The 24,062-nt window shown below is 38.0% G+C and overlaps 1 protein-coding gene and 3 pseudogenes across 1 annotated transcript; 3 read left to right on the top strand and 1 right to left on the bottom strand.

The window, feature by feature from the left end:
• Window positions 1-2,779: 2,779 nt before the first annotated feature.
• Window positions 2,780-9,478, bottom strand: LOC105060779 (probable L-type lectin-domain containing receptor kinase S.7; annotated as a pseudogene).
• A 7,502-nt stretch (window positions 9,479-16,980) lies between these two features.
• On the top strand, window positions 16,981-17,666 carry LOC140857914 (uncharacterized; annotated as a pseudogene).
• A 111-nt stretch (window positions 17,667-17,777) lies between these two features.
• On the top strand, window positions 17,778-18,362 carry LOC140856380 (uncharacterized). Its single transcript, XM_073253548.1, has one exon. It carries the CDS (start codon window positions 17,778-17,780, stop codon window positions 18,360-18,362), a length of 585 nt encoding a protein of 194 aa, XP_073109649.1.
• A 353-nt stretch (window positions 18,363-18,715) lies between these two features.
• Window positions 18,716-20,164, top strand: LOC140856378 (uncharacterized; annotated as a pseudogene).
• Window positions 20,165-24,062: the final 3,898 nt, after the last annotated feature.

The raw sequence follows: 24,062 nt of genomic DNA, 5'->3' as shown, positions 1-24,062 counted from the left end.
CCAAAGATTGGAAACTGAAGAGGAGGTCCTTGTTTCAAATAAGAATAAGCAGAGAAGTTGCTTTGAACTAGACGAGAACGTTAAAGATTTATTAAAAGCTTGCAGCCTAACAGAAACTCATATGCTTGTCATTCAAATGCTATTATATTGCTTCTGCTTACCTATGCCATTGAACTTTGGAGCAAGATTTTCTAAAGAAAATTTCAGATTTGGAGGAGCAGGACCTTCAGGACAAGCTGCAGTTGGGGATACTGGAAAGATCTATGGATATAGAAGCTCTACATGGTGAGATTATTAAGCGTGATTGGCATGTTTATTCACTAAAGAGTCAGGTCAACTGGCTGAAGTTGACTTCCCACTTTAAACTTTTTTTCATTCACATTCTGTAGTTTGCTTGATCTGAACTTCATAATGTACTTATTGTTTTTCACTTTTGTGAGGTGTTAGTTCTTTTGGATTAAGAACTTAAACATATACTGTGGTTTTGAATTTAGTTGAGGCTATTGATGTTTCAAATAGTATTATCAAGACATCTATCATTTTATGTTTATGGCTTTAGAGCTTTCATTTGCCAATTATTCTTTTATAATGGATTGTTGTATAATATATTATTTATTGTGTGAAAACCAATGCATATAATACATATTTCATATAGGTTGGTATATGTTTGATATAGTGATGGAATTTAATGATTAAAAGTAGTTACTACTAGTTGCTGAAAATACTGCAAAAAGATATTCAAAAATAGTTGCTATTGCAGCTGAAAACTACCATTGCAAAAAGGTATTCAAAAAAGAATGGTGCATTAAAATATACTTTTTTTACTTTAGAATATTTATCATTCAGTTATTTATTTATTTATATGTATTTTCTCATAATTTCATTATTTCTTCCTTATAGACTATTGGGTTGGATAGGCCACCAATACAACTTGAGGCATTTGAGCGGACCCACAAATAAAAGAAAAGTTCAGATGAATTTATGGACAACAAATCCAAAAGAGTTTTGATAAGTTTACTTATTCTACTTAATGATAAATTTATTAATTATTAATATATTATAAAAAGTATTAAGTTAATATATTTTTAATAGTTTTAAAAAGAACATTCTGCTATTCTCACTACTAAGTATGGCTAGATGTCTCGTCCCAACCCAAGTTTGATCTAGATGTATGGGTCCAATAAACTGGGGCCTCAAATAAGGAAAGATTATATGGGTTTGGACCCAAAGAAGATCCTAAACTGCTATTATGATCTGCTAGTGTTCCTATTCAGCAACATCGGCATATCCTAGTTCTTCATTGCGCCATCTCACTAAGGAATAAGTTCAACACTTGATTATATAATAACACGATCAATAATGAGAGGAGATATGTTAGAAGATATGTCAGGAGCTAAGCCTTAGGGTACGGCAAGAACTGCAATAGAAGATGATTCAAATGAGAGAAACAATATAGGAAGAGATAAGGAAAATAATTCATGCTATGATGTCAGACCTCAACCAATCACACGCCTCTCGGCCCGATCAAGACTGTTCAGATTTATGATTAGGTATTTTAAGAAAATTTAATGTAACATTTTGCTACTATGAGATAATATAATTTTTACTTTGTTGTTCGTATTTTTTGAGAAAAATATAATGTTATAAATGAATAAATTTATTATGACTTAATATTAGTATAATATTTGTTATGAATTAGTTTTATATTTATTATGAATGAATTAATAATTTTTGAATGAATTAGTTGTATATAAATAGGAGGGAAACGCAGTAACACAGTAGTGCATTGATAAGTGGAATAATATAATAATAGTTAATGATTCTAAGATCTGTTGTTGGAATTTGAAGACAAGATAACTAAATGAACTATGGGATATTTACCAAAAAAACTAAAAAAAAAAAAAAAAACTATGGGATGGGAGTGTCCGCATTTGTATTTCTTCTGTATACACATTTGTATATAGTTCCCTTCAAGTTTTCCTGCACCGGGCAGGCTCCTCTAGGCTATACATTGTAGGGATCTCAATCTTCGACTATGGAGCTCTATCTTATCTTTAAAGAAATTTCCACTTAACAACTTCCAAAGTGAGATTTACAATAACAATTTGGACTGAATAATACGAAGGAAAAACTCTAAATAAATTACTGATTTCTTGATTTAATGCTGACAAACATGGATTCAATCATAAATTTCTGATACAGCTATTTTAACAAAAATTCATAAGATTAACCAAACTCTTTCCTATATAAAGGGAGACAAACTACAAATCTCAAACTCTTTTAGAAAAAATATAACTAGAAGATACAGAAAGTGGTTGCACCACATTAAATTATGTAATAGCAACCCCAGCAAGATAATATAACTAATTAACATTTCTAGACAAGTCAATTATAGAAACATGTAGAGATGACATATAAAATTTCTAAATAGTAAAATCAAATTCACTCTGAAGATTAAGTCGGAAGGCTTCCTAAGTTTTACATGGGAAGTGTCATGTAGCCTCCCAATAAGGTTTTACAACAACAGCTTCTGTTAACACTAGTACTTGTCTAGTAGTTTCTGTTCACAACGGTAGTGCTACAGCCCAACAATTAGAAGAAAAAACAGCTTTAAAAATATAACTAAGACTTCATTTTGTGCAAAAGTTTGATTGCTTCAGCCAGAATTTGAAAGAGATTCATAACAGCATATGAATGTGCAAAGCCGAAAGAACAATTGAGTCAACCCATCAAGTTCATAAGAAATAACTAGAATCCAAACTAAAACAAGCATCTAAACTCAATTGATTTTAAGTTCATACAGTGGGCTGGACCTGGCACTCTCCTCACAGTCGGCAACAATCTCCTTCATGCTCAAATGAGAAGTAAACACAAGGAGTGGCTTTATTCTAGGTACAGGTATGGGCTCGTTGAGAATGCAGGCCTCTGGGTGTAATCTGGATTTGCACAGCTTAGACCCACAAGCAAAAGTCTCAACATTTCTTCCCTATCAAACTCGCCATTTAATCTTTGGTCTGCAGCTTCGATAAGCTTATCCTTTGAATACAATCCCCAAACCCAGTCAACCAAATTGACCAACTTATGATCCTGGCCGTCTTCTGTATCAATTGGCCTCCTCCCACAACAAATTTCCAGTACCAGGACCCCATAGCTGAATACATCGGTCTTTTCTGTGGCCGTACCACACTGTAGATACTCAGGTGCAAGGTACCCCATTGTCCCAGCAGTCAAAGTTGAAACAGGGCTCTTATTGTGACCCATCAACCTTTGCCAAGTCAAAGTCTTCCAGTCTTGGATTAAAATTGGCATCCAGCATTATATTGCTGGTCTTTATGTCTCTATGGATCACTTGGTGTTCGCATCCTTGATGCAGGAAGGTGAGAACAGAGGCAATGCCGGTGGCTACGTTGTACCGCTGGGACCATTTAAGCATGGATTCAGGCCTGCAGTAAAGGGCCTTGTCAAGGCTCCCGTTAGGCATGAACCCGTACACGAGCAACAATTTATCCTTCGAAGTACGCCAACCTTCGAGCTGGACTAAGTTCTTATGCCTCGAGGAAGCTATCATGGACAACTCGGCAATGAACTCTTTCTGGCTTTGCTGGGCTTGCATTGACCGCTTCACTGCATATGTGATGCCGCACCCAGGATGAACCGCTTTGTATACTATTCCAAATGCTCCATTTCCAACAATTCTGCTGCTGTGAAAACCTCTGGTCGCTGAGCTGAGCTCCTATAATGGCATATAATGGCCTGTTTACACTGCAATATTCTTTCGCATAAATAGAACATCGGTGAAGTTGATCACATCTGGCACTGAAGGGACTGTTAGTGTGTTTGTTGGGAGTCCAAAACTGCTGACCCTGTCTGTTAGGGATTGTTGGACAGAATAGACAAATAGATGAAGGTTATAAAGTCGAACAAACTTTTAGTGTCCAATCTGTTAGGGACTGTGAGTGTGTTCGTTAGTGTGTTGCGATGCTGCGTCAATACTTCCCCGCAAGCGAATGGAGGGGTGCAATCACATTAAGTTTGGAGCAAAGTTGCTAAAATTTTAGCCGAGGAAGAGGCTTGGTAAACATGTCCGTGAGTTGGTCTTTTGTTGAGATGAAGGATATCTAAAGTTGCTGGGAGGCCATCCATTTTCGAACAAAATGAAAGTCTACTTCGACGTGTTTTGTTCGTGCATGGAAGATGGGATTAGCAGTTAGGTATGTGGCTCCGATATTATCACACCATAAAGTCAGAACATCAGCAAGAGATAGATGCAGCTCATGAAGAAGAGACTGGAGTCAAATAACTTTGGCTATTGCATTGGCGATGGCTTTGTATCCTGTTTCAATGCTCGATCGGACAATCATGGCCTATTTCTTTGCACTCCAAGAGATCTTGCCAAGGTAGATGGCGCAGCCGTTGGTTGATCTACGATCAGATTGAGAGTCGGCCCAATCGGCATTGCTGAATGCCTGTAGAACACAAGGTGAGTCACGATGGAACCATAAATCGCAGTACGAGGTCCTCTTCAGGTATCTTAAGATGCATTTTACAGTAGACCAGTGAGGTTTCGTAGTGCTGTGCATATATTGGTACACCCTATTGACTGCACATACAACATTCGAATGTGAGAGGGTAACATATTGCAGCGTCCCCACCACACTTACAAAGATGGATCTTACAGTGTCAAGGATGGAGAGGGAAGCTTTGCATCAGAGGCCATAGGGGTTGAGATCAATTTGGCTTCACTCGTATTGGCCCATTGCAGGACATCAAGAAGATACTTCTACTGGGAGAGGCAATAGCCTATTGCACTATAGGTAGGTTCCAAGCCCAGGAAATAATGGGCCTGTCCATGGTCTCTGATAGCAAATTCTTGCTTGAAAAATTGCAGAATAATAGATATACCAATGACATCTCCTCCAGTTATGATGATATCATCAACATAAATATGAATGTAAATGGAGTCTGCATCACTATGACGAAAGAACAAGGAAGTATTTGTTCATGAACCAAAAAAATCATGCTACACTAAGAAGAACCCTAATCGATGGAACCATACTCTCGAAGCTTGGCACAATTCATAGAGAGACTTCTTCAACTGGTAGACATGAGCAAGAAGGTGCGGATGCTGGAACCTTAATGGTTGTTCCATATAGATGGACTCATTTAGCTCACCATATAAGAATGCATTTGAGATGTCTATTTGCCATAGAGACTAGCTGGAGGAGATGGCAAGAGCCAGGAGCAATCGGATTGTTGTGATTTTGACAACAGGGCTAAAAGTTTCAATAACATCGACATCCTATTATTGTCAGAAGCCTTTAGCAACTAACCGAATTTTATAGCGCTCTATCGAGCCATCTGATCGTTGCTTCAGTTTAAAGACCCATTTATAGCCTACAATATTCATGTCTGAATGTTGGGGAACTAAGTCCCAAGTACCATTTCGGAGAATGGCATCGAACTCGGCACACATAGCAGCACGCCAGTGAGGGTTTTTTACTGCTTTGCAAAAAATAGGTGGGTTCCGTGGATAGTTGAACGGTAACAGAGAGAGCACGAGGAAGAAGATGCCATTTACCAACTATTGGAGCAATATTTGAGATCACTCGTGCCTTCCGAGTCCTATCTTTGGACCAAGTGATCATGGGATGGTGTGGTTGTGTGTCTGGTGGTGCAGCACCGAGCTACTTCTTAGGTGCTATAGAAGTGGGCCGGTCTACCATCTCGATAATAAAGGGTAGCAGCTATTGTCCCGCACTGCAGCTGGGCTTCAGGGATGGTGTAGTTGATGCATTGGGCAGTGGGTTATCAGAGCCGTTTGATGTAGCAATCATGTGATGATATGGGACAGGTGGCGGCGATGAAGCATCCGAGCCAAGGGACTCTGCTGGAGGAGGAACCTGCAGGCTATACCAAGTCATAGAACGCATTGTGCCTTGAGCACCATCATTAGTGTCTTCTTGAAAGAGAAAATGATGCTCATCAAAGGTGATGTTGTGTGCTATGTAGATGTGGCCTATTGAAAGACGTAGGCAGCGATAGACACTATGACAGCCACTATATCCTAGGAAGATACACAAAAGAGAATGGGATTCATGTTTATGTGTGGAGTAAGGACGGAGATATGGATAGCATGCGCAACCAAAGATGCAGAGAAAGGCATAGTTGGGTGGAGTATCAAAGAGTTTTTTATAAGATGAAATGTTGGATAACAAGGGTGTGAAGAGGCGGTTTGTTAAGTAGACTGTAGTGGTGACCACTTTGTCCCAATACTTATATGGAACATTGACTTTACTCATTAAAGAGAGAGCCGCTTCTACCACATGATAGTGTTTGCATTTGACGGTACCATTTTGCTATGGTGTATGTGGACATGAAAGTAGATGAGAAATGCTAATAGAATCTAGGTATCAAGAAAGACTTCAGTACTCTCCTCCCCAATCGGAATGGAGTTGTTTCACCTTTTGATCGAACAAACGTTCAACATGTCTTTGAAAGTGAATGAAGGTGTCAAAAACACTAGATTTTTGCTTTAAAGAAAAAATTCATGTAAACTTGCTATAGTTATCAATGAAAGTTACATAATACCGGCGGCCATTTCTCGAGGTGATCGGAGATGGCCCCCAAACATCTGAAAAAATTAAATCAAGAAATCAAGTAGAGCACTAAAAATTGAGAGAGAGGGAGAGAATGGCTGCCTATAGCTTTTAGACTCATGACAAGTATTACATAGATGACTAGGAGTTTTATTTGCAACTAGAAGATGGTGCCCAGTTAGGATAAGTGAAACAGTCCTCAATGTCGAGTGACCAAGGTGGTCATGCAAAGTGATGAGCATGCTTGTTCTCCAACTAGTGCACAAGGAGGTGTCTTCTTATTGGAAGTAAGAAAATGGTAGAGTCCATTTTTAAGCTGCCTATGGAGCAGCATTTGCCTGCTGGCTTGGTCCTTCATGAAAAAGGTGAATGGGTGAAACTCAATAAAAAAGTTGTCTTTGGTGAATTGCTACACCGAAAGGAGATTACGTGTAATAGAAGGTACGTGAAGAACATTCTTAAGATGAAAGGAATGAGAGGAAGTTGGAATAATAGTGAAGCTAGTGTGTCTAATGCACAAACTTGCACCATTTCTGATAGCCATTTGAGTAGCACCGACATAGGGAGTCACATCATTTAGTTGGTAGTAGTTCGGAGTGATATGATGAGTTGCTCCAAAATTTGAAAATCAGGCAGAGATGTCCTCTGAGTTGTTACCCTGATTAGCCAGTGCATGAGCAGTATACACTGCCGCTGTGTGCTTATTAGTAGCCGACGGCACTGCTGTGGTGATGTTGGCATCAAAGTGATGGGGGCACTCAGGAGCACGGTGCCCAACCTGATGACAAATTTGACACTTCGGAGGGTGTTGCTGCCATCTACTGTAGCCACGACCATGACCGCTACCATGGCCTCCATGTTCGGCCAAGGTGCCACAGAAGCCTGGGGCTGTAGGGATTGTTGAGGGGCAGAGTTGGTGCAATGCACAACTTGATTGATAGCGGAGAAAATGGATTGGATCAGAGCAGTAAGCCTTCCTTGGGTTTGCATAAGGATCTCATGAGCCAACAGGAGGGCATGCAGGTCTTCAAGGCTGTAGTTGGTGAGGTTTGTGGTAATGGATGGAATGAAGGCATCAAAGGAAGAGTCCAAACTAGTGAAAACCTGCATAATGAGATCGATGTCGTTGAGAGGCTCATTGATGGCAGCAAGAGAGTTCAAGACTGCTTTAATCTACTGGATGTACTCAATGATCGAAGAGGAGCCTTTACGGATCTCATGGAGTTGGTGGCACAGCTGTAGGACCCTCGCATGCGAATGCAAAGCAAAGGTATGTTCGAGGGCAACCCAGACGACATGGGAAGAGGTGAGGCCCACCACCACGATGAGCATGAAATTGCTAATGGAGGAGATGAGCCAGTCGAGGACTTGTTGATCCTTCTTCACCCACACAACATAGGCCGGGTTGGGAGTTGTAGGAGTAGCAAGAGATGCCTTAGAGCTGTTAGCTTGGATGGCTTGCGTAGTAGTTGGGATTGTTATTGAAGGATAGGGCTCTGTCTCATCAACTAGGCCGAGCAGATCGTGACTCCGAAGCAACGGAAGGCATTTGGTTTTCCATAAGAGATAGTTGTCTCTGGTGAGTTTTAGTAGTGGAAAGTTGAGGATGGTGATAGTGGGTGTGGTGGCAGTAGGGGTTTGGCAGAAAATGAGAGCCATGGTGGAGAGGGGGATCGGGTGCTGTGTAGCTATGTGCTCTGATACCATATAATGGCATATAATGACTTGTTTACACTGCCATATTATTTGGCATAAATAGAACATCGGTGAAGTTGATCACATCCGGCATTGAAGGGATTGCTAGTGTGTTTTTTGGGAGTCCAAAATTTTTGACACCATTTGTTAGGAACTGTTGGACAGAATAGATAAACAGATGAAAGTTATAAAGTCAAACAAACTTTTAGAGTCCAATCTGTTAGGGACTGTGAGTGTGTTTGTTAACATGTTGCGATTCTGTGTCAATAACACCCTATAACTGAATTTTCTTTCGCTCTTCAGGACCTCTGATTTCAAGCCCTCTTTACTTGCTTTCAAATCCACTAAAATCCAAACAAGCATAACGAAGGCCATACTAAAAGCCATAGGACCTATGATTGCTAGGCTAAGACTAAGCTTCTTGTGAGAGCTACAGTGAGGGCTGGTGATGGGTATCATTGGAATCTTGCTCCACGAGCTATCAGACACATTGCAAGGAACATGAGATGAGAGATTAGGTTATAGATCTATACCTTGATCAAGATCGAGCTACGGGCAACCTCAGTCATGGTTGAGCTATGGGAGATGGTATTTACTAGCTCATATACCACCGGCCTATGTCGATAAGCAAGAGGGCAAATGTCTGCTCCACAAACACCGATACCTCAATTGCGATGACCTATTATAGGTCGGCTGGGACGATCTATCCTAGATCGTCTATGGCTGAGCTATCTCCTCCATCAACAGATCCGTCCTTCCTCTAAATTGAAAAAGTTCAGATAAGATAGGACTCTTCTACAATTAGATCTCCCATAAAAGAAAATATCTTCTCCGAATTAATCTATATGATAAATCAGAAAATCATCAGGACTCTGAGACGGATATGACTCAAATTCTTCTCCTATAAATTAAAGCTCTGAGACCCTCCAAGGTATGCAATAAAATCAACTACTTGCTCTCTCCTTTTGTTGTTCTCTATCTTCCGACTTGAGTATTGGAGGGTCTACACCGGAGTACATCTCCTGATATGGACTTATTTTGCAGGTGTTCGGGCAAGGCTCCAGCGGTGATTTCACCTCCACCACATCCACCTTGACGTCCGATGTCAAGCGGAGAGACAGACAGCAATATTTGGTACTTGAAGAAGGGCCTATTTCGAGGGGAAAGAGCTTATCACCAGTAGTCATGAGGACATGAAGGGCTACATCAAATGCATCCCAATGCTCCAATGGTCAGCAAGCCAACAATATGTAGCCAACCAATGCACCACTGCTACTGACATAGGAGAATCCCCCTCTAGTGGCACCTGCAATCTCCCACAATCAGTATAACAGCCTCATTCAGTAGGTGTAGGGACTTTCAGCCACAGTGAGAGGGATACAACAAAATATTGAGTTACCTTTCATCATGAAAAATTTATAGCCAGCTAGAGGGAGATCGGTTGATCGGCACCCCCGTAGCTCAAGAGCAGGGGCTAGCCATTAAAGCCAACCTATCAGCCCACCTAATCATCACCATAGGCAGTCTCCCACTCCGATCTCTAGAAGAGACTCTACCTCAAATCATATCTCTCCTCAATGCCGACCAAGCTACGAGGATGAGATGGAAAGAAGTTTCAAGAAATGCAGCAGCAGATCAATTGCACTTCAGGCACTGAAATAATTGGGCAACAATCTAGGGTTTAATGTCGACCCATCATTCACTCAAAAGATTATTGATGAGCCTCTTCCACCTTGATTCAAGATGCCTTAGATGGAGCCTTATGATGGAACGGCTGATCCGATGGACCATCTAAAAAACTTCCAAACTTTGATGCTTCTACAAAGGGCCAACGATGCGATTCTTTGCTGAGCTTTTTTCTCAATTTTGAGGAAGGCAGCTCGTCACTGGTACTCTAACCTGCAGTTAGGTTCCATTGATTCTTTCCTTCAATTGAACCGATTGTTCATCGCATACTTCATCAACAGTCATCGATAGTGCCGCAACTCGAACTTCCTCATTAGCATTAGCTAGAGGGAGAATGAGACTACATAGGTCGATTCAACATTGTGACTTTGGAAGTTCGAAATTTAAATCAATCCATGACAATGATCACATTCAAGGTCGGGCTTCAGCAAAATGATCTTCTCTTTTCACTTAATCAGAACTACCCAAAGGACTTTGCTGAGATGTTGGAGCGGACTGAGAACTATATCCAAGCCGAAGAAGTGTGGGATCGGCAAGGGGAGAATCTTGGTCAAGCATCACATATGACTGCTAGCAAAGAGATAAAGAAAGAGATCCAATTTTGATAGCTAGTATAAAAAATTGAAGATAGTCCTAGAGCATGGAGGATCTTATACATGCTGACGGATTCAGCACCTGAGGAGCCCACTTCTAATGCTCGCGGTGCGGTTTGAGATACTTACTTGAAGTGACTCAATGACCGCACCATGATATGTTGTATTATGCAAGCGGTTATGAACGATGAGTTCAGTCACAAATTCGAGGAAGCTTAGTCGAAGAAATACTCAAAGTGTTGAATAATTCTTTTGACACTCCTGACGGCATTGAGCGACACAAGACTGGTTGTACTATTTTCAATGTCAGGATGAGGGAGGGGGCATCGGTAACCAATTATATATTGTACATGATCGAACAGATCAAGCAGCTCAGTAAGCTCCACTTTTTCTTGCACAAGCAGCTTGGGAAAGATATGATTCTAAATTTTTTGTCAAAGTCCTACTTACGGTTTCTCAGTCATTATCGAATAACCAAATCTGTGGTAAACTATCATGGTCTGTTGGGGTTGCTGCAGACTTATGAGAAAGATCACCAGCTCTACAAGGAGACGGTGAATGTAGTGGGAGCATCTTTTTCAGGCAGGCATCATCCCTTTAAGAAAGAAAAGAAGAAGAAGAAAAATAAGGTGCCAAGTGCTGGGGGTCAGATCGTGAAGTCCAAGTTCAAGTCCGACTAGAGTCAAGCAAAGTGCTTCTACTATAGGAAACAAGATCATTAGAAGAGAAATTATCCTCAATATATTGCTTCCCTTGATCCGAACAGATCGAAGAAGAAGAAGAAACCGTTTGCTAAGTAAGGTAATTATATGATAACTCCTTGCAATTTCTCAATATGTGATACAATGACCTGGGTATTAGATACTGGTAGTGCTATTAACATTTGCAATTCGTTGCAGGGACTTTAAGTCAGTAGGAGATTTGAAGATGGCGAGAGATTTCTGAATGTTGGAGATGGAAGATCAGTTATAGTTCTAGCTTTAGGAATCATCAAACTTATATTCAATTCTCATATCATTGTTCTTAGTGATTGTCATTATTGTCCTAGTTTTTTATTGAATGTAATTTCTGTAGGCCTTCTGACCAAAAAAAATTATGAAATTTTAATAAAATTTTTTTTTATAATATCATTTTAAATGGTGTTACTGCAATGCACAGACAATTGAACAATAAAATTTATATTGTATCATGATCTAGTATAATGTACACATCAAAAAAATGTCCTAGGATAGATAATGTCTCGGATGGCTATCTTTGGCACTATAGGTTAGGTCAAATTAACAAGAACAGGATGAACAGATTAATCCAAGAGGAAATCCTTAAGGACAATGATTGTGAATCATTACCAAACTGTGAATCTTGTCTACTCAGAAAAATAACCAAATCACCTTTTATTGAAAAAGGTGAACAAGCCAATGATGTTCTATGTCTCGTACATACTGATGTATGTGGATCGATGAGCACAAGTATGAAAGAAGGGCATCAATACTTTATTATATTCACAGTTGACCTATCTAAGTATGGATATGTGTACTTGATGAAGAATAAGTCAGAATCATTTAAAATGTTCAAACGATTTTATAGTGAGGTAGAGAAACAAACTGTAAAGAGCATTAAAACTCTTCGATCTGATCGAGGAGGTAAATACATTTTCAATGAATTTATGATACATCTAGAAGAGAATGAGATTCTCTCACAATGGACTCCTTCTGATACATCACAGTATAATGGTGTCTCAGAAAGAAAGAATCAAATCTTATTAGATATGGTTTGGTCCATGATGGAGTTTTCGAATTTGCTAATCTCATTTTAGAGATATGCATTGAGTTAGCTTACTATGTACTTAATAGGATTTCAAATAAGTCTGCAAATAAAATACCATATGAGATATATACTGAGTATAAACCAGTACTCTCACATCTTAGGGTTGGGGGGTGTCTGGCTTATATCAGATATTTAAAAATAGACAAACTAGGACCTAGGTCTGACAAGTGTATCTTCATAAGGTATCCTAAAGAAATAAAAGAGTATTACTTCTACCTTGCTAATAAACAAGAAAGTGTTCGTGAGCAATAAAGTATTTTTTTTAGAAAAAAATTCTTTAATGAAAGAATTAGTGCTTCTAAAATCGATCTTGATGAAGTTCAATGAGTAGAAGGACCGATACAATCTAGTGAATCCACAGAATTCAATTTGACTAAGTTGAATCCAGAATCTGTTAATGATGCACTATTAAGGAGATCCAATGGAGTATCACGTCCATCAGATAGATACTATGATTTTTTGATCCGAGATGGGGATCCTGTTGAACTGGACAAGAACAATGAGGATCCAATCTCTTACATGGATGCAATGCAGAGGTTTGACTCCGACAAATAGCTAGAAGCCATGAAATTCAAAATGGAGTCTACGAAGGTCAATGATGTATGGACATTAATTGATCCATCTAAAGAGATAAAATTCATAAGGTGTAAGTGGATCTTCAAGAGGAAGAGAGGCACAGATGGCAAGCTAGAGACCTATAAAATTCGTCTGGTTGTCAAGAGATATCGTCAGCATTATGGTATTGACTATAACAAGACGTTCTCCCTTGTGGCAATGCTGAAATCTATTCAGATCAAGCTTGCTATAGCTGCACATTTAGACTATGAAATCTGACAAATGGATGTGAAAATAGCTTTCCTCAATGGTGAGCTGAAAGAAAAAGTGTATATGATACAACCTGAAGATTTCACATCTACAGACAAGTCTAAGGTATGCAAGCTTCAGAGATCTATTTATGGATTGAAGCAAGCAAGTAGGAGTTGGAATATGGGTTTTGATAAAGTGATCAGAACGTATGGGTTCATTAGGAATAGAGAAGAACCCTGCATATACATATGGGTTAATAATTCTATGATAGTATTTTTTGTTTTATATGTGGATAATATTCTCTTAATCAAAAATGACATTCCTGCATTATAAGGAATAAAAATCTGACTGTCATCTCAGTTCTCTATGAAGGACTTAGGAGAAGCATCCTACATCCTTAGGATAAAGATTTATAGAGATAGATCTAAAAGAGTGCTTGGATTGTCTCAGTTTACGTACATCGATACTGTGCTGAAAGGTTCAGTATGAAAAATTTCAAGGACTATCTCTCGATAGGTCATGGAATTACTCTCTCGAAGATGGATTATCCGACAACTCCTCAAGAGAGGGAGCGTATGAACAGGATTTCATATACTTAGATATTGGATTCTATAATATATGCTATGATATGTACAAGATCAGACATGACATACTCACTAGGAGTAGTGAGCGGATACGAGTCTAATCCAGGAGAGAACTATTGGAAGGTTGTAAAAACTATCCTTAAGTATTTAAGAAATACTAAGGACCAGTGGCTTGTTTATGGAGAATCTGACTTAAAACTTATGAAATTGACAGACTCTAATTTTTAGTCGGACCATGACGACAGTAAGAGCATGTTAGGTTATATTTATACCCTGAACGGTAGAGCAATCTATTGAAAATATTTCAAGCAATACACTGTAGCCGACTCTACTTACGAGGTGAAATACGTCGTGGCGTCCGATGCCATGAAAGAAGCTGTGTAGTTACGAAAGTTCATCAGTGAGCTTGGAGTGGCACCCTCCCTCCATGTCCTATTTTGTTATACTGCAACAACACTGATGCCATTGCTCAAGCGAAGGAATCGAAGTCACATCAATGCACCAAACACATTCTACACTTCTACCACATAATCTGGAAGATCGTAGATCGAGGTGACGTCGAGCTTCAAAAGATCGATGGAAAAGAGAATCTGACCGACTCATTTACTAAAGCCCTTAGTATCAAGGAGTTCGAAGATCATAAACTGAAGATGGGTATATGATACTGTACTAATTGGCTTTAGGCCAAGTGGGAGTTGTTGAAAATTATGTCTCAAAGCCAAGCATCAGCCTATTGATGATTGTACTAAATAATGTAAATGTATATGAATTGATAAATTAATAAAATTATTATTTGATTTTTTCATCATAAAGTAGTGTATATCTTCTTAATGAACTCTAATTATTGTGATGAAGTCCTTAAGACTATCCTAATCGATATAGAAGGATATGTCATTTAATTTTTAAATTTAGTTCACGATCAAATAATACGCTATTACTAGGATGATAGCGTCTGTCGAGTATAGGCCGTTGTGTGTCATATGTATTGGTTGTCCTCGTAACTAAGCGATATGGAGATATTAGTATGGCATACAACTGAGATGTAGGAGTATATATCATTGAATGTGACCAACTATTGAGTACTCTGCTGTCAAAAGTAGCTCGTGAAGGATATGGATATAAGTGTCCCTCCGACCTGAGATCACCATGGTGACTTGCAAACAACTCACTGTACTTTGATGTCAGACTATCTAAATTTTTAATTCAGTGATGGAAGATTTTTAGGTCAGTCAAGTACTCACAAAATCGGTGTGTGAGTCAAGATAGAATTGATCCCTCCGAATAAGTAAGAGTTAATGCATCGGTGTATTTCAATTTAGTAAAATCTTGACCAGGATAATCTATATAATGGATTTGAAAGGTTGAATCATAATGTGGCTAACAAATTTAGGTTTGACAATTAAACTCTAGGTCACCTTAAGCATTAGGATCAAAGGGATGAATTATACGGTAACCATATGCCAATAGGTTCATGAATGATGCTTTACAATCTTTCTATCTATCCGGACATCGGGTACCATTGCTATATGGTTACTTTGATTGGTATAAGAAGTCCGTTTCTATACTACCGGCTTAGATTCGAATCTATAAAGTCACACTCAAAAGAAATTTTCGACTGATCATGTGGCTAATCAATGACTGAGAATCGTTCTAGGATCGAATCGTCAATTCGATAGATGATGAATCTTATGCAAAAATTGTAATCAATTAATTTACTAATTATTGATGAATTATAGGAGGATTGATTAACAATTAGATTACTGATTAATTCAATTTGATGGAGTATTGAAGTTTGGATTAAATTTAATTGAATTGGATTCAATTTGGTTTGATCCGAATAGGTTATGAGATGACCTAATCGCTAAGGATGTTCGATTTATGATTCAAACTCGATTAATTTTTAATTTAATTTAGATTTAATCGATATCATGTGTTATCTAATTAGATTAGGTGATCTAATTGGGTCTAACCTAATTTGGTTGGGTCAAGAATCTAATTAGATAAGAATACAAATTCAAATTCAAAAGATATTAGAACACCTCTTGTGCCACCTCTACCTACGCCCATCCTTTCTTCATGCGTGAGAATGGTTTCCATGTGGAATTTTTTTATGCCCAGAAGGTGTATGATGCCTTCTTCTGATCCTCTTTGGATTAGAGTTTGGTTGGTTCAAGTTTGACTTCAAATTGATTTGAAATCAGATTGGAACCAAAAATTCAATTTTTGTGGGACTCTTCCAAGCTGCCGACCACTTCTCTTCCCTCGCACAAATTGATTTTTTGCATGATATTTTTTTCACCAATCTAACTTTGTCGCACCGCTTTCTGAGTCCTTTAGTTGTGGATTAAATTTGGTTAAAAAATAAATTCAAATTTGATTTGAATTCATGATAAGATTAAAGGTTGTTTGAACCTGAACCAAATCATCCAAACTCTTCATGGCATGCCACCTTCAGAAGGGCTGATTTTTTGTGTGCCAAACCAGATCAGATTTGCCGTGAGAGAACCTTAGAGAAGGGGCATGAAAAACTAGAGAGAGGGGTGGGCAACCCTACTTGAGAAAAAGAGGAAGAAGATCCTCTTTGGGGCGTGAGATCTAAGGTGGGGGTTCTAGGGTTTTCTAGTTTCAGTTTTATGAGAGAAAAAAATAAAAAGAATTTTGTTCTTCTTCTTTCACGTCATCTCCTTGAAAAGCTCCATCTTTTGATCTGGAGGTGTCCATTTGATCTGAATAAAGCAGTCTCCATCAGCCATCCAGAGCCTGCGTTATGAGCTAGCACTCCCAAGACGAACGATCTATTCGAGGCTTCGAGTGGACTATCTGTAGAGGTCGGATGTATTGTGCAGCTATTCAGCATCAGGAAGGACCTCCTATCATGTGCATTAGTAGCAATAATCATCGATCCATGATCAGGTAATGGGTTCTGAACTCATCGGATTAGATCTAAATGTTAGATCTGATTCAGGGTATCGATACAATCATACAGTCTTTTCTTTCAGATCAATTTTTTTTTGTACAATATTTTTATATCATAGATCTTAAGATGATAGTTTAGATCTAATCTAAAGCATATGTAGGAGATTAAATAGTTTAATCTACTGCTTTCATTATAATTTTTTTTTTAAAAAAAATACATGATTTGGACTGTCTGTTTTTCAACAATTAGAGTCTGGTGTTGCATTTACACTTTGCAATATGAAAAAGATCTTTTCTCCTGAATTTTTTACTATCATAATTCATCTACTTGTTCACTTAGCTACAGAAGCAAAACTTAGTGGACCAGTATACTACAGATGGATGTATCCTATTGAGAGGTGATGTTGCTGAACTTTATGATTTAAAAATCTTCAGTATAAATAATGTCGTACCCATATTGATGATTTAATAAATTTTTAATTTTTGAAGATATCTTGTGCATTTAAAGGATTATATATGAAATAGAGCCTATCTTGAAGGCTCAATTGCAAAAGGATATATTGCTGAAGAGTGTTTGATATTTTATTCAAGATATCATAAAAATTTAAAGATCATTTTTAATCGATCGCAAAGAAATTATAATATTATCGATAATTCAAAATTTTATAAGTTCTTAACTACTGGAAGAGTTTTGGAAAAAGTTGAAAGTGTGGTTCTTGATAGAAAATCTCTAGCACAAGTCCATCATTATGTGTTACTTCATAGTGACATAATATCTTCATATCGCTGGTTAGTATAGTTAATTATATATTGATTTATTTCTTTGTCATCATATGTAATGTTGTTAATTAAGGAATTAATTTTTTTGTAGCAAATTTTTGGTTGCTCAGAGATGAGCAAACCATATCATTCGATCCTATCCAAAGATTGAGCAACGATGATTGATCGAGTTATTCCCAGAATGATTTTTTAAACAGGTTAGTTATCTATGTGAGAGGAAAGATTAATATTTTGAGTACATTTATAAGCATCAAATAATACATTGACAATTTTATCATGGTTTGTAGGTACTAATGATGATGGAAAGTAATTATTCAGATGAATTAATTATCATTGCTCGAGGTCCTAATAATATTGTGAATAGATATAATGGTTTCATCATTAACGGATTTAAATTTCATACAAAAGAACGTGAAAAATTTAGAAAAACCCAAAACAGTGGCATCATGGTGAAAGCAAATAGAAAGATTTATTATAATTTACTTACAGATATTTTTGAGTTGAATTATTTTGAAAAATTTAAAGTCATATTATTTCGATGTAATTGGATGGATATAAACTCCCCAAGGGGTTTAAAGCAAGATACGAATGGATTTACACTTATAAATTTTTCAAGGCTAATACATACTATGATGTTATTAAAGGATGATCCATTTATTTTTTCATCTCAAGCTCATCAAGTTTTTTTTGACTTGAAAGATAAGAAATGGGCTGTTGTGGTGAGAATGAAACCCCGAGGCTTATGTGATATGGGAAAGGGGTTAGAAGTAGAGGATGATGGGACTTATATGCAGTGTATGCCTTATAATTTTACATCAACTAATGATCCAAATGCTACAAGCTTGGTCAGGATGGATATTGAAAGAGAAAATATTGACTGATTTTGAATTGGTAAGAGATTTAAGATGTGTACATTTATTATATATTCATGTTCGTTTAATTGATTTTGCTTTTTATTAACAATTCAATCAATATTGTATTTATTATTTCATAACTTATGTTATCTGATTTTTGTTTCTATTTGTGAATATTAGGTGACATCATGCCCTAATGCAGACGATTCGATGATATGGAGTTACATACTTCTCATGGTGGATTGTCTTATGCTCAACCCCGACAATTGAGGTAGTCCCAGCAGTCTGAGGCCGGTCCTTCATTATTCCCGTAGCAGTCCAATTCCAATCCTTCTATGAGTCACAGCCGAATTCTCCCGCTGAGGAGAATCCTATTATGGATGAGATACATATCCAAGGTATTTTAATAGAAGTATTATATATTCATGACTATTAAGACTTAAGTATTAATTTTTGTTAGATGATTCTTAATATTAATTCTCATTTTGTTTTTGTTGTAGATGCATCAGGTAAACCACGGATTAGATGTGGACCCACACAAGCTAGAGATATTTGATGCTTGCTGAGGGTAAGAGGGTCATCATCCAATGCAATCGGATGGGGTAGCCCATCAACAAGTCGGCTAGATTGTTGACAAGCTTCTTAGGTACCATTGCACGTAAGGGTCAGCTTTGTCCTTTGAATTATTCTAGATTGAACGATATGCTTCACGCATATAAGCTTAAGATTCTATGATTAGTAGAGGTAAAAAGATGACTTAATAATTTATGTTAATTTATTTATATCCAATTAATTATGTTGTTTAATAATTGAATATTCTTCCTTGCTTCAACGTATAGAGTAAATTTGTACTCCCTCGAGACAGCTATGAATAGGTGTTGAAGTCTCTTAATCGAAAATAGAAAGAATTTAAGGCAACACTAAAGAGGGACTACAAGAGAGAGGGTTTGGTAGAGGATGATGTTGCTTGTATTTGTCCTCCTAATGTTGATCCTCATCAGTGGAGGGAGCTTGTCCATTATTGATTCTCTGAGAAAGGATAGGTAATTGTACATACATTCATCATATATCTTATATTATATTAATTATTAATATAGATAATTTAGATATATACAAGATATATTATACTGTTTTATTTTGTAGGCATATTCTGCTATTGGTAGAGCCGCACGAGCAGCTCAGTCTGTTCCTCATACATCAAGGTCCAAGAGCTATGCACGACGCAGACAAGAACACGTAAGCTTATTTCAAAATATTTAGCATATTACAAACTTTATGGATCATATTTCAAATTATTTGTCAATTGAAATTTATGGATCATATATTTTATGAAATTTATATTTCTTGTAGATGGATGAGCATGGTAGGGATCCTGGTTAGGTGAAGTTTTATAAGATGACTCATGTTCATCGAGATGGTCATTTTGTTATTGACGAGTCGCGAGATATATTTGTATGTATTTATAATCATTTAGTACAATGATTTATAATTTATTTTTAATTATAAAATTAATATATATATATATATATTGAATATAGGAGAGAGCTTCATCTCTTATTACAGAGCATGTCGGTGAGTCCTCAACATCTACGGAGGCCAGTCGTATCGAGGCCTAGGTGATGACAGAGCTGCTGGGATCGGATCACTATGGTTGAGTGAGAGGTTATGAAGTTGGAGTCACTCCCACTTAGTTATCTGATATACGTTGATACACTCAGGATGCTAGAGAGAGCTCTAGCAATATTGATATTTCTATGCTTGAGGCTCGAATGGAGGCACGGATCAAGGAGCAGGTAGAGGCACGGGTGCAGGCGCAAGTGCAGGAGTAGGTTGAGGCATGGATGCAGGTGCGGTTACAGGCGCAGGTGCACGTGCAAGTGCAGGCAGAGGTGGGGCTGATAAAACAGAACTATGACACTGTGATATCCAGCTTGAAGACTCAAATTGATCAGTTGACATCCTCATTACACACATTTATGGACTCCTCTAGGGTATGTATCTTATTATATTTATATTTATTCATAAACTTAATCATTTAATTTACATTACGATTTTCATATTCTTATCAGTGAAGTTTTTATATATTTGTTGTAGACTCCTGGTGGTTCCAGCAATCGTGGAGTTGATGATAATCATGCTTCTATGGATGATTGATAGCCCGATGCCTCAATCTTTCTTTTGAGTTTTGTAAGTCATGAACTTGATGGACAGGTTTATGTATTGATATGGATTGTTATTATGACTTTATGTTGCTGTTTGAATTTTGTTATAATGGACAGGTTTATGTATTGATGGTGATGTTATGTAGTTTCTATTATGTTTATGTTGGTGTTTGATTGGATTATTTGATTACAATTTATGTTGCTAATATGTGAATTTTGTTTTTAATGTAAGCTTCTTCTACATGGTCTTGATCTAAGACCATGTATGTGTGTGTGTGAGTTGTTAAGCAGTTATTTTTTCAGATATATTTAACATAAAGCAAGGATTGAAGTACTCTTTCAATGAACTAACCTGCAGTTCTCTTTTTGGATCTAGTTTATCATGAAAATGCTTGTGTGCTCCTTCATGATGAAAGTATATATCGATTTGAGTGTGTAAGTTTCATGCCATCTATCCTTTTATTATTGAGACTTTGACTTCTTGTTTTCATAATGGTTGTCAAAATACTGCATCTAAATATATGGTAGTAAGGTATGGTGGGGTTTGCCTAGTACTTTTGAATGAGTTGGTAACTGTAAATTCTAGAGTTATAAATAATTTTCAGCTCATCATTCTCATTGATATAAGGCACTTTATATAGTGTATGATTTACAACCAAAATTGGAAAACACCAGAAAATCAGGAAAAGAAAATAAAATTGGAGAATAAAATCAAAACAAGATGGGGAAATATAACAAGATCAGGAAACAACATCAAATCTGCATAAATGAGAAAACCATATAACAAGATCAGGAAACAATATCAAATCTGCATAAATGGGGAAACCGTATCTTCTTTATGCCCCCGCAAGATCGGTGGTACCGGACGAATACCGATCTTGGAAATAATCTCAGCAAATAGCTTCTTAGACAAAGACTTCATTAATGCATCAGCCAGCTGGTCTGCAGAATGAATGTGCTTCACCTCTATTTGTTTCTTCTCAACCTGATCCCTTACGCAGTGGAAATCTATGGCAACATGTTTCATGCGGCTGTGAAAAATTGGTTTTTGGTAGAGATATGTGGCACCAACATTGTCACAAAATACAGTAGGAGTTTTGTGGAGAGGAAGATGAAGTTCATGAAAAAGATTAACAATCCAATCAAGCTCCACAACAGCAGCAGCAACGGCACGATATTCAGCTTTGGTAGATGAGTGTGCTACTATCTTTTGCTTCTTAGAACTCCAGCTGATAGGATTAGAGCCATGCAAAATAACATATGCAGAAGTGGAGGTGCGAGTATCCATGTCACCAGTCCAATCAGCATCTGAATAGGCCACAAGCTGGGATGGTGAAAATGGTCGTAGGTGCAAACCATAAGTTATGGTGTGCTTCAAGTAGCGTAATACTCTTTTGGCAGCTTGCCAATGTTTAACAGAAGGACGATGCATGAACTAAGCCAACCGATTTACAGCGAAGGATATGACCGACCGAGTGACATCCAGATATTGCAGAGCCCTGATGATTTGTCAATATTCCTTAGCATCTATTGGATTGGTGCCATCGTTCAGAGAGAGAGTTTTGGATGTGGATAATGGTGTTGAAACACCCTTTGCGTTGACCCCATATGACCTTTATCATATGGGGTCACCTCAATACCCAAGAAGAAGTGTAATACCCCTAGATCCTTGATCAAAAATCGTTTACCCAGAAGGTTGATGATGGACCGAATGTGAGACAAAGAAGGACCAGTGACTAGAATGTCATCCACATAAACCAATAGAAACACCAACACTCCAGATGAATGATAGATGAATAAGGAGGTGTTAGAGTGTGCCCGAGTAAATCCACATGAAAGAAGAAATCCTTTAAGCTCATTATACCAAGCACGTGGGGCCTGGCGAAGTCCATAGATGGATTTGCGGAGGCTGCAAACATAGTTAAGATATTGAGAGCTGACAAAACCTGGGGGCTGTTTCATATAAACAGTCTCTTGCAACGTGTCCTGTAAAAATGCATTATTTATATCCAGTTGATGCAAAGGCCACCTGAAAGTCACAACTAGAGAAAGAATTAGATGGATAGTAGTATGCTTTATGACCAGGCTGAAGGTGGCATGAAAATTAACTCCCGATCTCTGATGGAATCCTTTAGCTACAAGCCCAGCTTTGTATCTTTCAAAAGAACCATCAGCTTTGTGTTTCACTTTAAATATCCATTTGCAGCCTATAACATTCTGAGACGCGTTAGGAGGTACTAAAGACCAAGTATTGTTTCTCATAACGGCATCATACTCTTCTTTCATAGCGTCACGCCACTCTGGGTATTTATTGGCTTGGCAAAAGGTGTGAGGTGCTAAGGGTAGGGTGGCTAGAGTGGAGGTGGCTAAGTAATCAAAAATTGGTTTGGGTTTGAAAATATTATTTTGTGAGCGGGTGACCATTCTTGTAGGTGGAGTGCTGACGGCTCAGTGGACACAAGTGTAGGAGAAGATGACTCAATAGGCTCGGGTGAAGGCAATGGAACGGAGATGGCATTGGGTGAGGAATTATCAATTGTAGACTACAAAAGAACACATACCCGAGAGGACGAGCCAGCACGGGCCGTCGACGTCTCGGCCAGAGTGGAATGGTCCTCACGAAGTGCCGTCGACATGGTGTGCTACCAGATGGAGGTACTGGTATGGATGTATCATGCATGGGAGCAGGTAGTGGAGGAGACGATGGGGCCGGCATTGTGGGTTCAACCCATCTGGGAATAATGGAGGATGAGACCCGAGAAAGTTGCAGTTGGTTGTTAGCAAAAGGAAAAGTATTTTCAACAAACAATACATGCCGAGAGATAAAAATTTTGTTGGAGGGGTCGAAGCAAGCATACCTATTTGTTGAGGAGTACCCATCAAGACACAGGGATGAGATTTTGGTTCAAGCTTGTTGTGTGTGTATGGTTTCATCCATGGATAACATAAACAACCGAAGATGCGTAATTTTTGTGGATTGGGTGTGCGACGGAAAAGGGCTTGGAATGGTGATGTAGTATTGAGAATTGGAGTTGGTAAACGGTTGATTAAGTACACGGCAGTTTGACAAGCTAGAGACCAAGCCTTAAGAGGGACGGAAGCATGGTGAAGTAATGTTAAGGTTGTTTCAATTATATGTCTATGCTTTCTTTCGGCAGTACCAACCAATTGCGGAGTATAGGGAGGGCTAACAACATGTTGAATGCCATATTTAAGAAGGGTAGGTCTAAAGCCTGTGTATTCACCACCCCCGTCTGTATAAAGAGTGTCAATGGAAGTGTTAAAATAATTTTCGACCAGCTGCTTAAAAGTTATAAATATGTCAGGAACACCAGACTTATGTTTTATGGGAAACAGCCAAGTGTATTTTGTAAAGTGGTCAACAACTATAACATAAAATCTTAAATCATCAAATGAAGGAATAGGAGCAGGACCCCAAACATCGGAATAAATGACTTCAAAAGGTGGAGTACTTTTAATAGAATTCTCACCAAATGGTAGACGATTATTTTTACTACATAAACAAGAATTGCAAAAGGTAACAGGACGTTTAAGAGACATGGGC

This window comes from Elaeis guineensis, chromosome 1 (assembly GCF_000442705.2).
Source record: "Elaeis guineensis isolate ETL-2024a chromosome 1, EG11, whole genome shotgun sequence".
Taxonomy (NCBI): Eukaryota; Viridiplantae; Streptophyta; class Magnoliopsida; order Arecales; family Arecaceae; genus Elaeis; species Elaeis guineensis.
Note: the sequence above shows the minus strand (reverse complement) of the source record. Positions and strands in the feature narration are given on the sequence as shown.